The sequence below is a fragment of the Sitophilus oryzae genome, unplaced genomic scaffold (genome assembly GCF_002938485.1).
Source record: "Sitophilus oryzae breed Bouriz unplaced genomic scaffold, Soryzae_2.0 scaffold_576_pilon_pilon, whole genome shotgun sequence".
NCBI lineage: Eukaryota > Metazoa > Arthropoda > Insecta > Coleoptera > Curculionidae > Sitophilus > Sitophilus oryzae.
The window spans coordinates 920,808-936,333 of NW_022147169.1; the positions used below are offsets into that span (position 1 = coordinate 920,808).

Genomic DNA, 15,526 nt, shown 5'->3' on the forward strand with positions numbered 1-15,526 from the left:
AACGTTTTCATTCCTAAATAACTACGAAAATATTAACTTTCTGAAAAAATTGTTATAGAACATCTTTTGCTTAGAATTGATCCTTTTATTGATTTTGGCAATTAAAATGGGTGACTTATTTTTCACCCCCGAGAAGGGGTGGCAGTCACCCCAGGGTGAAAGCACACATCGCTACTATGTAGCTTTTGTTTCTTACATATATCTCTATTCACTGTTAAAATTTCAGCTCAATCGGTACAGGTGTTCAGAATTCGGACCCTAAAACCCTCGCTTACTGGCCTATTTTTAACGTTCTCGAAATTTTTGAACCAAGTGATCGCTACCACGAGGACCTAAAGTATAATTTTTTATTTTATTTATGTTAAATATTTTTTCAATGTAAACACTTATTTATGGGTTAGCGTAATCCATTTTCTTTTTAATGGAAATTTGAAATGTTAGGATAAACAAATTGATATACTGTTTGTTATATATTTGTGAAATAGACGCGTTTACCATTCGAGTAAACCGTGTTATATATATAAATTATTTTATTGCATTTTAATAAATATTTCGCTTCTTACTTTGTTATTTTATTATGGTAAATAAAATTCTGTTCTTTGTCATACTACTTTCTGTTTTATTAACAAATTGTACAATTCAGCATAATCACAGAGTTTCACTACTATATTATTATTGTGACCTGTTTAGTTCACATTTTAATCAGTGGCTTAAGACCTAAAATACGCATACCATTATTTAAAACTTCTCTGGCAGTGTTGAAGAGCAAGAGCCTCTGAGCTGCTACGTCTGGATCCATACCTTTCACCTGGAGGGTTTTTAAAGCTTTGCTTACATGGTTGCTAAAAATTTTAAACCGTTAATTGTTAGAATACTTAATATTCAAATTTGAGGGGGCTCATAGACCCTGTTCACACTGAGCGACTTTCATTTGACGGTCGAGCATTCTGTTTACACTAGAAGTGTCGACATTTTTAGTAGAGTTAAACGGGATGTTCCTTAATGATATGCTAATATTTCAGGGGGTGATTCTTAGACTTATGTAAAAAACACTTCATATGTATGTCCTAAACATATTAGCTTTTGAGATACAGGGTGATGAAATTTTCTAAACAAAGCTTTCTTCATAATAAATCTGATGTTATTGTAGATATCTCTATGAAATTTCATACACGTCTTCTATACCGGGTTATATAACTTTTTTATTTTTTCAGATAAAAAAATAAGATTTGGTATATGACATAAATTAGGATTGATTGACGTGTTCATACGTGGCATAAAAGTTTTTGGTCATTTCCTGTTTCACCGGAAATGACTACAGCTTTTGATTTTTAAATGGCATCCTCGGTATTTTTTTACTTTATTCGATAGAAAATGACATTCTGAATAGAATGACATATCATATGCCAATTTTTGACATTTTCACTTAATAAAAATCGTATTTTAAATTTCAATCTAGAGTGCCATGACTATGTTAAAAACAGTAATGTTTAATCAAGGAGCCTTGGAAAAATATATTTAGTAGTTAGTCTAATGTGTTTAGTGTCTTGTCCTGACCGGTTAAAAGATGCCCAAATCGTATTTTTGATCATATCTCAATTTTTTTGAAATGTAACGAGGTTGGCTCATTAGCATATTTAGAAAAAGCATTTTTTTACGAATAATTTGATACCACACACTTGGTATTTGAGTCAATTTTTCGTCATGAACCGCATGTTATAATTTCAAATAAACCATATATTGTCAAATGTCAAAAGTTGACATATGATATGTCATTCTATTCAGAATGGCATTTTCTATCGAATAAAGTAAAAAAATACCGAGGGTACCATTTAAAAATCAAAAGTTGTAGTCATTTCCGGTGACACAGGAAGTAACCGAAAACAATTGAATACGTCAATCAATCATAATTTATGTCATATACTAAGATAACCAAATCTCGTTTGTTAACTGAAAAAGTAAAAAAGTTATATAGGTGAGCCACTTTTGAGACGCACCCGGTATACTTAAAAATTATTTTTTGGTGTACAAAAAAATTGTGTTGTATCTCTTTGGCCCTGAAGTCAAATGGCTTATTTTTTAAGCAAAAACAATGCGTCGGACGAAATAAAAAAATAAGAGTAGGAAATTGTTTAGAAATGAAGATTTTGAAAATAATTTTTATTCTAGGAGAAGTCAGTGGCGTACCATTTTTCCTTCAAAAATATTCAATGCAAAACCTGTATGGACGCCACTGGTTGAAATAAATAAAATTGTTTTTAGATCAAAATAGGCATTTTGATGCATAAAAGACGTGTATATTGGCAAGTACGCCAATATTTGCGTACTCGGCATCGCGATACAACATCGGCAAGTGTGGCGCTCACACGACGTGTCCATTTCAACAAGTACGCCAGCACAAACATTCTTTAAATCCTTGGCAAGTAAACAGTATAGTCGCATCGATGGATACCGGTCGTCCCGAAATTGTCGTTGCTAGTGATTCTTTTTAAGTTCTTTTACTGTACACTGCAATACGATTTTTTAGACCGTTAATTAAGGGTTCATTTTCGTATAAATCCATAAATTCCAAAACAACATAATTTGAAGACTACACGAGAAAACCCAGTTTTGTCCATTTTAATTGGAGCCGAGGAAAATACAATTTAGTGTTTTTAAAGAAATATGATATTTTCGGTTGAATAATTAGAAAAATATATATTACTACACTACCAATTCTGAATTATTAATATTGTGAATTATCGCCATATTCTGAAATACCGAAATAAAAATGTCAAAATGCAAAACAAAACAGGGTAAAACCAGGGATGTCCAATTAAAGGTTGTATAAAACCTAAATCTAAACTATTATTTTTTTGTTGTAGGAAGAAAATTAATATTTAAGTAGGTTTTAATTACAATACATAAATTTATAACATATAATACTAATTGCAAGATGCATGCTTGTCGCCCATGCGTAAGTACATCTCTGATTTTTGCCATTTACGCGTGGACTACTCTGGTTTTTCCTTTGTACGGCAAAATAACCAAGCTGTAATATTCTGGGACTAGGCGTATTATTGCTTTTTTTTCTCGAATGACGTTAACATTCGTCAATAAGGTTGTATCGCTATCTTAATTTCTATAAAAAAGTGACATATCTGGTTTTTCCCATGTAGTTTTCATTTGTCCACTCCATTTATTGCTGTGAGAACGATTTAGGTATGTCGCCAGTTATTAATGTAAAAACTCCGTGGAACTCATGAAAACAAAATTATAAAAAAAATAAACCCAACATTCTACATTCAAAACAATTCAAACTTACTATATTGATGTTATTTAATTGTACCACATATTTGTAGCTATATCGGCTATATTGTCCATAATGATAATTTATTTTCAAGGCTGGGCTTAAAATTAGGCCTACAATTTTATCAGAACGACAGTAAGAGGATCGACATACGGAAAAAAATATATTTCGATTTTTGTCAAGCTAAACAGAGCATTTTGCCGTATGTGGCGGCCATCGAATCGATGCCGCGTCGAATGTAAGTCGCTCAGTGTGAACGGAGTCTTATATTCTTACCACAAATGAAACAAATAGGCTACTAGAATACAGGCTTCTAATTGTTCCAGAGAATTGTGTAATACATCTTGGAATTTCGCCAGTTCCTTAATCAGCTCTACCACTTCGTTTTCAATTAAAATGGAAGTATTGCACGACTTGGCAGGTAACACGCCGCAGTTTTCTTCTAAACTATGCAGTCTGCAGTGGGTATATTGTAATTTTATACCCGTATCTCCTTTTACCTAAAATTAATACTGAGAGAAATCTTGTTGACTTTATAAAGGTTTTGTCCAACCTGTAAAACTTTGTCCCAATCAAATTCATAATCCCTTTGTCTTCTTTGCTTTAAATCGTTTATTATTACACAACTAATACCCAGAATGTCGGAAATGTGATCATTGCTTATCGGTACCTTTGTAGCTTAAAAAATCTTAAATTTATTTTCGAATTAATATTAATGTTTGGCTTTAAAATAGCAAGATTATCACCTACTAAATTTAAAAATATCTTTAAGACAGCTAAATGAATGTTTTATACTAAAAATTAAATAAAACAAAACTATATTTGACAACAGCAATTATACGGTTTCTAATTACATCATCATCAGACTATAGTCTGTCCAACGAGATAATACATGATAGTGACAGTTGTGTATGTCATTTTAATGCACACGTAAATTGTATTTTCTGTCATTATTTGGATGTCGTCTGTCGAAATCTTACTCCGAAACCTCTACTAGAGGATATAAAATAGACCTTATGATTTAATTAAATTCTTAAAATCATTACTATTAAAGAATATTATAGTAAACGCCACGAATGTTTGGGAGTGATTTATCGGTCGCTACCATGTGAACTAATCTGTTCAAGGTCACATAAAACTTGATTCCAGTGCCGTAGTGTTTCAAGTCATAAATAATCAATATATAATCTGTTGTAATTTGTTGCTTTAACTGTCAAAGTCTTGTCAAAACATATATTTGGTTATAAATATAAAATGGAATGCCCCACTGGTCGCACTGCAAGCACACCAATGGACTGACGCACAAAAACGAATCAATCAAAGAAACGCGATATAGTATCGTTTTTGTCAATCACACTAACATTTTAGAATAAGTAGGAGGAGCGCAGGCAGATGATTAGACCGGGCCTTTAAAAACCTACGTCTGCGGTAAAAATTTACGTTTTTAATGTAAAAATGATAGCGCGCGTGGCGATTCTAACTCCATCAAGCGATGAATCACTCCCAAACATTCGTGGCGTTTACTATACAGGGTGTCCCAGAAATAAGTGCAAATATTTTAAGGGGTGGTAGATCTCGATAAAAGAAACATATTTTCTCTTTATTGTTTTTCAAATAAGTCCAAAATAACGGAGTTATTTTGCTTTGAAAATTATCAAAAAAAAAATATTTTTTGCTAAAATTTTGAGAACTACTGTATCTTTTCTGGATTTTCTTTCTTGTAAATTTAATCTAATACCTATGTTGCCATATTATCAAGAAATTATGTTTTTTAACTAAAACCTAAAAAAATTTCAAAAAAAATTTTCAAAAAATTTCGAATTTTCAAAATTTTTTTTTCGCGAAAAATACCTCATAGGTGTGTTTCTGGGGTTGAACTATACTACCAGTTAAAATATTTGCACTTATTTCTGGGACACCCTGTATATCAATGTAGTCTTTAAGAATAGACATAAAAAAATTGGTTAATATTTCAATTAAAAAAATGCCGTTGGGCATTTTTTTAAATGACAACTTAGATATTCGCTCTATATACAGGGTGTCCCAGTAATAAGAGCAAGTACTTTAAGGGGTAGTAGATCTGGCCATCGATCTGGAAGATCTGGAAGAAGTTTTAAGAACTGCAGGCTATGAACGAGAAATGCTTAACATATGTAGTTAAAGAAAGGAAAGTCTCATACCTCGGACATATCCTTAGAGGAGACAAATATTACATTCCTAAGCTGCAGGGACGCGCCGTCCATATGGGCAAGGTCGTGCGGCGCACGACGCACAGAGGGGATTTTTTCCAAATTCGTGGCCAAAATGATTTTTGTAGCATAAACTTACTATTTCTTTTCGAAACTAGTATTTACATTAAAAGTGAGTCATATTTACTAAGAAAATGTCTATTATACACTTTGATGCTATACAGGGTGACAAAAAAATTGTAAAGTTCGAAACAGAGGTAATATTAATTATTAGAAGAAAATATTCAGTAGTTTTCATCTTTAAACATGTATTTTTTGCAAATTGTTCTTATGTTTTTCATTTTCATTACATATAAATTTTAAGGGAGTGTACAACCCCTAAAATATGTTTTATTTTAAAAATTGGTTAATTTTGCAGAAAAATGGTTGAACACGTATTTTCTATCGCTTTTCACCAAAATCAATAGTTTTTTAAATAAAAACATTTAAGGGGTTGTTCATCCCTTAAAATTTGGGTTTTGAAAATACCCTACTTATTGAACCTCTACACCTAACAATCTATACGTAAGCCAAAATTCAGCTTTTTACTCCCATTGGTTTCAGCTTGATGAAAAGGGGTTGTATTCGCCCCTATGGGACAATCGTTGTGGAAAAAAAATATCTTCGTATGTCAAAAACAAAATAAAAATACGTGTTCAAGCATTTTGTCGCTTGAAACCGGTGGTTTCTTAAATAAAAACATTTCAATATTGAAAGGGTAGTTACAACCCCTTTAAATTCAAGTTTTATAAAATTCTTTCTTATTGCTCGCCTACTTTGTATAAGAAACCTTTGTGCAAAATTTCGAGTCTCTAGACCCAGAGGTTTAAGCTGTGCATTGATATGTGCCTATATCCGTCACTTACAGTCACTTTCACAGACATTTTTTTAAGTGTCCGTTAACTAAAGGACAATTAAATTTAAAGGTGCCATTTATTTGACGTGACATACAGGTCATCAATCAGTGTTAAAATGGCACTTAAAGACCCTTAACCTAACGGTCTCTTAAAAAAATGTTGATGCAAGTGGCTGTTAGTGAGAGTTTATTCTATTATACATATAAGTAGATTTCACATTACGTTTAGAGCCAAAAATCTGTTATTTTGAACAGATTAGCAAAAACTAGCAGTCACTTTTAACACAGTTAATAAGATTAAGCATTGATAAATAAGATAGTGAAAAGCATTGACCTTAATACGCATTAATAGGGTACCAAATGCTTAACCGAATGAACGCTTAATTTTTTCTTTTTTCATTTTGAACAATAGAAAACAAAACCAATAAAAGTTTATATATGCATTTTAAAATACTACTAAGTAAAATATTATATTACTCTACATACATGAAGGTACACAATCCATGTTTCACTTTTCGCAAAAAAATATTGGAAACACAATAAAACCAAAGGTCATTAGTAACGAAAATTTAAGTAATGACAGCCAGCATAACATTTTGTCTTGCCAAAGCTAACTTTGGATCAACGTAACTAGAGAATACGGTAAAAATTTATAATAATTTTTTTTAGCTTAATAGATAGATATGTTGCCTGTCGTTTCAAATATTAATTATGAGAATATTGCTCATTTCAGAATTGTAAATTTTGACCACGAATTTGGAAAAAATCCCCTCTGTGCGACGACGCCAAAGTCCTAAAGGCGCCTGCGGTCACTAACTTTAAAAAATAATAAAACCATTTTTTGGAACTTATCAACAAATTAACATAAAATTTAAGTAATACTTTTATCTATGAACGCCAGTGGTGAAAATATATTATCCACCAATGTCGAGCGCCGCGCCGCTGGTCATTGGAAATTTTGGCTCAATATTATAATATTGGAGAAAGGCGCCTACCCTTATTTCGCACGACGGCGCCGAAAATACTTGGCGCGTCCCTGCTAAGCTGATTCTACAAGAAAAAATAGAGGGACGGCGAGGCCCAGGAAGAAAACAACATTCCTGGCTAAGAAACATACGGGATTGGTGTAACATCAGCGACGCAGCCACCATATTTCGAAGAGCCGAAAACGGCAGTCTACACATCGTATGAAGAGTAGAGACAATCGCCAACGTGCGGCTAAGCACAAGGCACAGGAAGAAGAAGATCTGGCCATATTTTCTCAATTCAAATATCAATCAAAATTTGAATTAAAATCAGTGAATTTATTAAAAAAATTTAAATAAATGTGTAGGTACATAATTTATCAAATATACAAAACATACATTCAAATACCGTTTAATTCTTTTCGCATTATATTTGAGAATAAAATCACTACTTTTTAGCCAATCTCTAGTTTTTTTCGTAATAGACATAAAAATATCTGATAGTTTTCTTTATAGGCTTGCTGCATTTCAGTTGATTTCAACAAATTCCGACCGCAGCGCCTCAACGGCAAAAATCTGAAATTATCAATATATAGTGCACGCCGCCGCCGTCATGTTGATCGCATTAAAATAATATTGAAATAGTGGTTTTGTCATAATATTTAAGGATTTTAGTTTTTTGCTAGTGCAGTTATTGAGACAATAAAACACTCAGGTACGAGATTTGTTTGATGTAACCATAGACTTAAAATAAAATATAGACTACACTATTTACATCTCAACGCGGACAAACAACCTTTTTTGTACACATGTTTACTTCTGGGTACAGTCGACCGAGCCTTCCTCATCCAGCCTATGTTGTCACGTCTTTAATATTATCAATATTTTTTTTCTTGTTACACATATATTGAGATATTAATACTACAGTTTAATAAAGTAGGTTTTAATATTCCATAGATGTATTAAATAGTCCTTATACTACTAAATTATAAGTCGGATACTGTTTAATAAGGATAAGTTCTTTACAATATGACAACACCGATTAGAGGCGAGGAGCCTATTCATTCATTTATTACCTTGTAGTACGTGTCGCACGTGTGCGGTAAAGTTTTGTTGTCGCTATCTCCCCGGCTGTATTAACGCATTTTCTTAGCTTGTAGTCCTTTTATTAAAGAAATTTGACTTAAATAATCCATTTAAGTCTTGAAACGACTTTTGACCGGTAGGCAACTCTCAATTTACCCATTGGCAGTCAGTGGCGTTGTTGTAGAAAGGCGCTTATTTAGATAATATTTTAGTAAAATGTAAAATCTGAATTTTTCTTTTTACATTACATTATTTACTTACATTGTAACAAAATCATAATTATAACCCTGTTAATAATTAATAATGTTTTTATTAAAATATATTCCGGTTTATTCTAAAATTATCTTCAGAATCTAAAATAACATACAAGAATTTTAAAATTATATTACATTATGAAACAATATTTTTAATATACCGGGTCGTCTCAAAAGTGGCTCAACCCTATAACTTTTTTTATTTTTCAGATAAAAAACAGATTTGTATGTTAGTAGGTATATGACATAAATTAGGATTTATTGACGTATTCAATTGTTTTTGGTCTCTTCCTGTTTCACCGAAATGATTACATCTTTTGATTTTTAAAGGCACCCTCGGTATATTGCTACTTTATTCGATAAAAAATGACACTCTGAATAGAATGACATATCATATGTCAACTTTTGACATTATCGCTTAAAAACATATCCTATTTTAAATTTCAATCCAGTTTTTTTCAATCCACTAAATTTTAATCAAGGAGCCTTGGAAAAATAGTTTTGATCGTCTAATGGGTTTCGTGTCTTGTCTAGGCCGGTTAAAAAATGTACAAATCGTATTTTTAATCATACATATGTCAATTTTTTCAAATGGAACAAGGGTGACTCATTAGCACATTTGGAAAAAGCATTTTTTTATTAATATATTGATACCACACACTTGGTATTTCGAGTCAAATTGTCGTTATGAACCGCGTGTTACAATTACAATTAAACCATATGCGAAAATGTCAAAAGTTGACATATGATATGTCATTCTATTCAGAGTGTCATTTTCTATCGAATAAAGTAGAAATATACCGAGGGTGCCGTTTAAAAATTAAAAGTTATAGTCATTTACGGTGAAACAGGAAGTGACCAAAAACAATTGAATGCGTCAATCAATCCTAATTTATTTCATATACTAACATACTAAATCTTGTTTTTTTATTTGAAAATATAAAACAATTATGGGGGATGAGCCACTTTTGAGACGCACCGGTATAATAAAGACAGTACCGAGTTAAATAAATGTAGTTTTTATTTTATCCACTTCCTATCACCTTCCTTGCTTTAATGGAACAGATTTATGTTTTCTCTAATTTACATAAGACATCACTTAATTAGAAAAAAAATTACAACAATCATATTTTTTTTTCTCTCCCTGTCGCCGATTCTATTATATCTGTGGAATAGATCCTGTTTTGATTAATATTAGGGGTTGTAAATGTTTGACTAAAATTAATAATTTATTATTAATTTCAAAAATTACCTAATTTCGATTATAAAATTTCTTCTATAACGTGTATTTTATTATTTTTATCCTTTTGGACTCTAAATTGTTTTTTCTAAAGTTTTATTTAAAAACCTGTCCTAAATCTTAATAAAATATAAAAAAGTTTAAATACGATATATTTTTAATTTAATTATAGCTTCATTAAAATAAAAAAATTACCCGGCTATGATACGGAGAGTTCAGGTGTACTTGAGAAACGAAAGACAGTGTTGTGTTTCTCGGCAGAGTCGTCAGGGAACGACCGTTACGACAGAGACAACCTATCTATCGCTCGTGTCGCACTCGTTATAACCTAAAACAACAACACAACAATAACAAGACAGTGTCTGACCGCATGTTCCAGCTATTTATGAATGAGATGCTCAGTCTATATTTTATTTTAAGTCTATGGATGTAACGCTGTTTCGGGTAGTAAAAAATAAGTTTTCACTAAGAATTCGAACTAGGCGTCGCGTTGTGTTGTGACAATTTCAAATGTTAATTTGAAAGTAATTTGAGTTGCCAAAAAAATAATAACGCGTAAAGGAGAGCGTAATTAAGGCGTTGTTAGGTGCAATAACATTCAATAACTCAACTTTCCCGGATACTCAACTCTCCCCGAAACTATTTTATAGATTCATAGTTCCTCACACCGATTTGATCAATAGCAAAATTGGATTCCAGCAGTTCGACGAAACAAGTGAGTAAACAAAGTGCTCGTTACATAATCAAAAAATTAAATAGACGAAAAGACATATACTATGAGAGGATAAAATATAATTTGCAATATTGATGGTATACCAACTTTTATTAATCAACTAGTGATTAAATGTTTTATGAACATCTAAAATTATAATTATGTACCTTTAAAAAATTTCGTTATAGCCGAAATAGCCCCAATTATGCCCCAGTAGCAAACTAGTGATTAAAATTATGCTCGCTATCGTTGTTGAACTCATCTAAAAAGTTTTTTTAACTGGAATAATAAATTATAATACAAATTAGACCTGAAGATATCAAAATATTTACTTTTTTATTTTTAGAATTTCCACAAATTATACTTCCTAACACTTTTAAAATAATTAAATAATACATTTTTCGTATACTCGCTATTTAAACCCGTGTATTTGTACATGCTAGTTTTTTACGATATTCTCCGATGGTGGGAGCAGCGGCGGTGAATTATATTACATTTATGGGTTTACATTTACGTAATCCGGCAACAACGCGCAGTGTTGCCTAATCGACGAAAAGTTATCGTGCCTACCTCTAGCAGTGGCGTGCAGTGTTAATCAGATGAGGGTAGGCAAAAATTGTTATTATTAATCAAATAATTTGCCGCTTTGCATTCTAATTGTACCAACTTATTTCTTTGCAAATCAAAATAAACTACTTTAAAATTAAAATGACAGACACAAGATTTCCTCGTTGGACATACTATACTTTTTACTCTACTTTTAAATTTAGTAGGGATTAATGCATAAACAATATAATAACTTACTAGGTGACTCTATTTGCCTTTTAACAATTAACTCTTTGCACTCATCTAAGATATCTTGCAGGAATACCGAAGTTCCTTTTCTCGAACTCATTCCCTTAATCCTGCCAAATTTCACATGTACCAGTCTATCGGACCATGGCAAATCCATTTTGTGCAGGATACTTCTTAAGGCGTAAAAATGATCATTTTGGTCATTAGCAACCACGTAATACATTTTATCAAAATTATACTTTTTAAACCTATCTATTGCTGCAGCTATGTCTCTAGACAGGTAGAGGGTTGACCCATCACTTTTTATTACTGTTACTGTTTTATCTGTACCAACTTCTGCTACCTTAAAATATTATAAAATTTATAATGCAGAGCTGCAAGCTCACAGAAACCTTAAGTCTTTTTTGATTTAAATCATTTTAATGCCATTTGATTTTAAGTCATATTTTGAAAGCTGACTTCCTAAAATTGAAGTAATTTTCAAAGTGATTTGTCTTTATTCTGAAATAAAAAGCCTTAAATCATTAAAAAAAAATTAAATGTTTTAAAAGATTTATGTCTTTTTAGAAAATATTTGTCAGAGTTTTTACATATTTTATAATATTTATGAAATTTTTAACAGCGGCATTTCCTTTTGAACTGTCAAACGGCAGCCCGGCAGCAGATAAAATACACCGACACTCGCTACCGCTAGCGAATAAAAAGTTAGTTTCTTCGGAACCGTTAGGGTGGCGACACACGAGGCGGCTTATAAGCGGCGGCGTCGGCACTTTGTTCCTAGCCGCTTAGAATCAGATTTGTACAAAATTCAAACAGCTGTCAATTTTAAATTTAGTACAGCTCTCATTGGTTGTTTAAAATGTTAAACTGTGTCGCCAGCGACACGATAAAAAAAGAGTTCTAATGATGATTTGTGAAAAAAGATTAAGAGGGGTTTAAGTGTGAAATGTTAAAAATGAACCATTTTCTCAAATTAAAAGTACTGGATGGTCGAAATCATTAGATCAGGAGATATTCAAAAATATTCAAAGTTTTAAAAGCGGTCATACATTTTCTTAAGATTTAGAGGATATTTCGTAAAAAAAAAATATTTTCTTCCAGGTTCGGATCCAGGTGGATACAAATTAAATACAGCAATATACTAAAAGGTTTGTTTTATATTGTCATACATGAAAGGCCCTATTCAAATGTATCCATTTTTTTAAAAGTCAACTTTTATATAACTTCCGAAACGTTCCTTGGTATAAGTTATATATATAAAAAATAAGACACTAAGAAAAAATGCTGTTTAAACATTTTTAAATGTGAAATGTTGAAAAAGAATCATTTCTTCAAATAAAAAATATTCGTAACCCAAAAATGTTAGCAGAACATCAAAAAAGATATTAAAAAATGACTAGTTAATTTTACCAAGATTTGATGATTCATAGATACTTTAACTTTCAACCACTATAGACTTCTTACTATAAAAAGAAGGAAAAAAAATATTTTTGAACCCCTGGAGTGTCCTCTTAGCATTCATGTAAAAGAAAATTTCAAAATTCGGTTGTTGATTTATTCGCTAATGTCCAGCATTTCTCAATTTCGTCACACTGTGCGACGTGACGGTGGCCGGACGTTATAGCACAGATTATAAACTTATCGTCAAAAGCATTGTTTTTCGTGGTTTCAATTTTCGGAGTCGCGCACTAGTTTGCGCACAAGCGCGCCCACTTATGGTCTCTAAAATTGTGCACAGCGCCTGACCAGCCCAGTTATTACACTGTTTAAACGGGAGTTTATTTTTACGCACAAGAAAATTTACTCGTTTGCTCATCGTCATAAAAAACAATTTTCGTACCACGAATTAGGGACAAGATTTTTATCTGTATACTTATAGGATACCTAATCTTTAGTTATAGTAAGAATCGCGCCAGGACAGAACAGGACAAATAATTAAAACCGGTTCTGAAAAAGTAACATTTTATTTGCTAGTGGTATTGAGCCTTGTTTTTTATTCTGTTGCTTAGCTGCCACCTAACAGTTTAAAAAGAAATACTGGTGTTAAAATTTTTTCATAAAAATATATAAAAATCTGACTTAAGCCTTTTATAAAAAGACTTAAATCTTTTTCTATTTTGGAATAAAGAAATAAATCACAAATCATTTTCAAGTGAGCTTTCGAAAAATGACTTAAATCATGAGTCTAAAAATGATTTAAAATAATCATGAAAATGATTTAAATAAGAAAAAGACTCAAGTCGCTCAAGTTTTCTGTGAGCTTGCAGCTCTGCTTGCAGATCATCAAGATTTAAGTCAAAAATATAGACTTAAGTCATAAAAACAATTTAAATAATGTTAAATTGATTTAAGTCTTTACAAAAATGACTTGACTTGAAATATAATAACTTAAGTCAATGACTTAAATCATTTAAACTTTATGTGGAAATTGACTAAATATTTAAATCATTTTAATTTTAAAAATGACTCAAGATAATAGACTTACCTCTTTTCCATCAGGCTGCTTTTTTAAAATGTGCTTTTTCCTCATTGTATCTATTACATCTCCAATATCCTTCTGACTGTACATAGACTCATAATTATATTCATCGAAAGTAACACCCAATCTCTCATAGGTTTTTACTAATTCGTTTTTGGTAAAGTTCAGTATCTGTTGCCAGTGTTTTAGATCATTCGCAGATCCTTGTTCGAGCTTAACAAATTCAGCTTTAGCTCTTTCTAATATCTCAGGATCTTTTTCTGCCATCTTGTTGGCATGTACATAGCACTGATATAGAATCTTTATAGGATCTGTTTTCAGACTATCTAAATTATAATTTAGGTCCTTTAATCCCACTTTAATAAATCCAAACTGCGTACCCCAATCGCCCAAATAGTTTATTCTGGTAACATTATTTTTAATAAACAGGTTCAAATTACTTAAGAAATTTCCTAAGATTGTTGATCGTAAATGACCAAAATGAAATGGTTTAGCTACATTTGGTGAACTATATTCCACTACAATATTCTTTGGTTTAAAATTTACTTCTGGGTAGTAACAGTTTTCTATAACATCTTTAATAAAAATGCTTCTATCTATTTCAAAAGATATCTTTCTATTAGCGCGGTCACGAACCAACTGAACGCTTTTAATAATATCGTCTGGATGAATTTTCAATATTTCATTTACATTAGTGATGCCCAAGCTGGTTTCTAGTATGTTCAGCGGTAAGTTGAGTTCAATTTTACCTTTCTCTTTTGGGTTCCCGACATGGATTAATGTCTGAAGTTGCACAGGAGTTATTTTTGTCGTCTTATGAAGGGAATCCACTATCTAAAAAATTTCGATTTTTATTAAAGTCATGGAGAACTATTATTTCCAGGCACCTTCCGCCCTATATATAATTTAAGTTTTGAAGACATTTTTAATAAATTAACTAAGTCATTAATACAAGAATTTAAATATTATTTATAAAAATGCATTACATATGCTTGGTTTAAAAAGGTTATATTTACTTTTCTCTGTTTGACACATGTTTGACAATTTAAGCTCTGTATTGTTAGTTGCATACACTCATGTGATAACATCAAAGGATAACATCAATAACATGAAGCAAGAAGAGAATTTTCCAAACAAGTTAACGAAATGCTTATTTATTGTATGATTTATTGTAAGTCCATCGTTTCACAACTGCCTCCCATCTTCAAATTTTTGCAAGAAGGAACATCCAGCATAGTTTTAACCTGAAATATTAAATAAACATTAATGTTTTGAAGAGTTTAATAATATACTCATATAAAATCTTAAGAAAAGGTAACAATAGTAGGTTAAAAAATAATATAAAGTAATAATTGTTGTTCTCACCGTAGCGAGTAGCTATTTCAAAAACCAAAATAATTTGGAAGCTGCTACTAATATTTTAACATTTTATCTACTACTCCTATCCATGGCCATATATTTATTTTTTATTTTTTTCCATTTTCCACAATTTTCTTGACTTTATGGTGAAGGAAGAGATAATTGTATTCAGATTTCCGATAAATATTTCCTAGAAGTTTGATACAAAAAAGAAAAAAGTATTAGCCATAATCAAGGGTATTAGTATTGATATAATGACTATA

General features: G+C 31.3%; 1 protein-coding gene across 3 annotated transcripts; it reads right to left on the reverse strand.

The window, feature by feature from the left end:
* Positions 1-594: 594 nt before the first annotated feature.
* Positions 595-15,292, reverse strand: LOC115887497 (probable arginine--tRNA ligase, mitochondrial). Of its 3 annotated transcripts, XM_030906954.1 has the most exons (7): positions 15,270-15,290; positions 14,921-15,148; positions 13,911-14,738; positions 11,435-11,768; positions 3,843-3,967; positions 3,566-3,789; positions 595-842 (listed from the first exon to the last, which is right to left on the reverse strand). In XM_030906954.1, the coding sequence occupies exons 2-7, from the start codon at positions 14,990-14,992 to the stop codon at positions 692-694; spliced, it is 1,734 nt and encodes a 577-aa protein (XP_030762814.1). In that variant the 5' UTR covers positions 14,993-15,148; positions 15,270-15,290; the 3' UTR covers positions 595-691. The 3 variants fall into 3 exon arrangements, with proteins under 3 accessions (XP_030762814.1, XP_030762815.1, XP_030762816.1); XM_030906955.1 differs by lacking the exon at positions 15,270-15,290 and having other exon boundaries at positions 14,792-14,937; XM_030906956.1 differs by lacking the exon at positions 595-842 and having other exon boundaries at positions 3,690-3,801; positions 15,270-15,292.
* Positions 15,293-15,526: the final 234 nt, after the last annotated feature.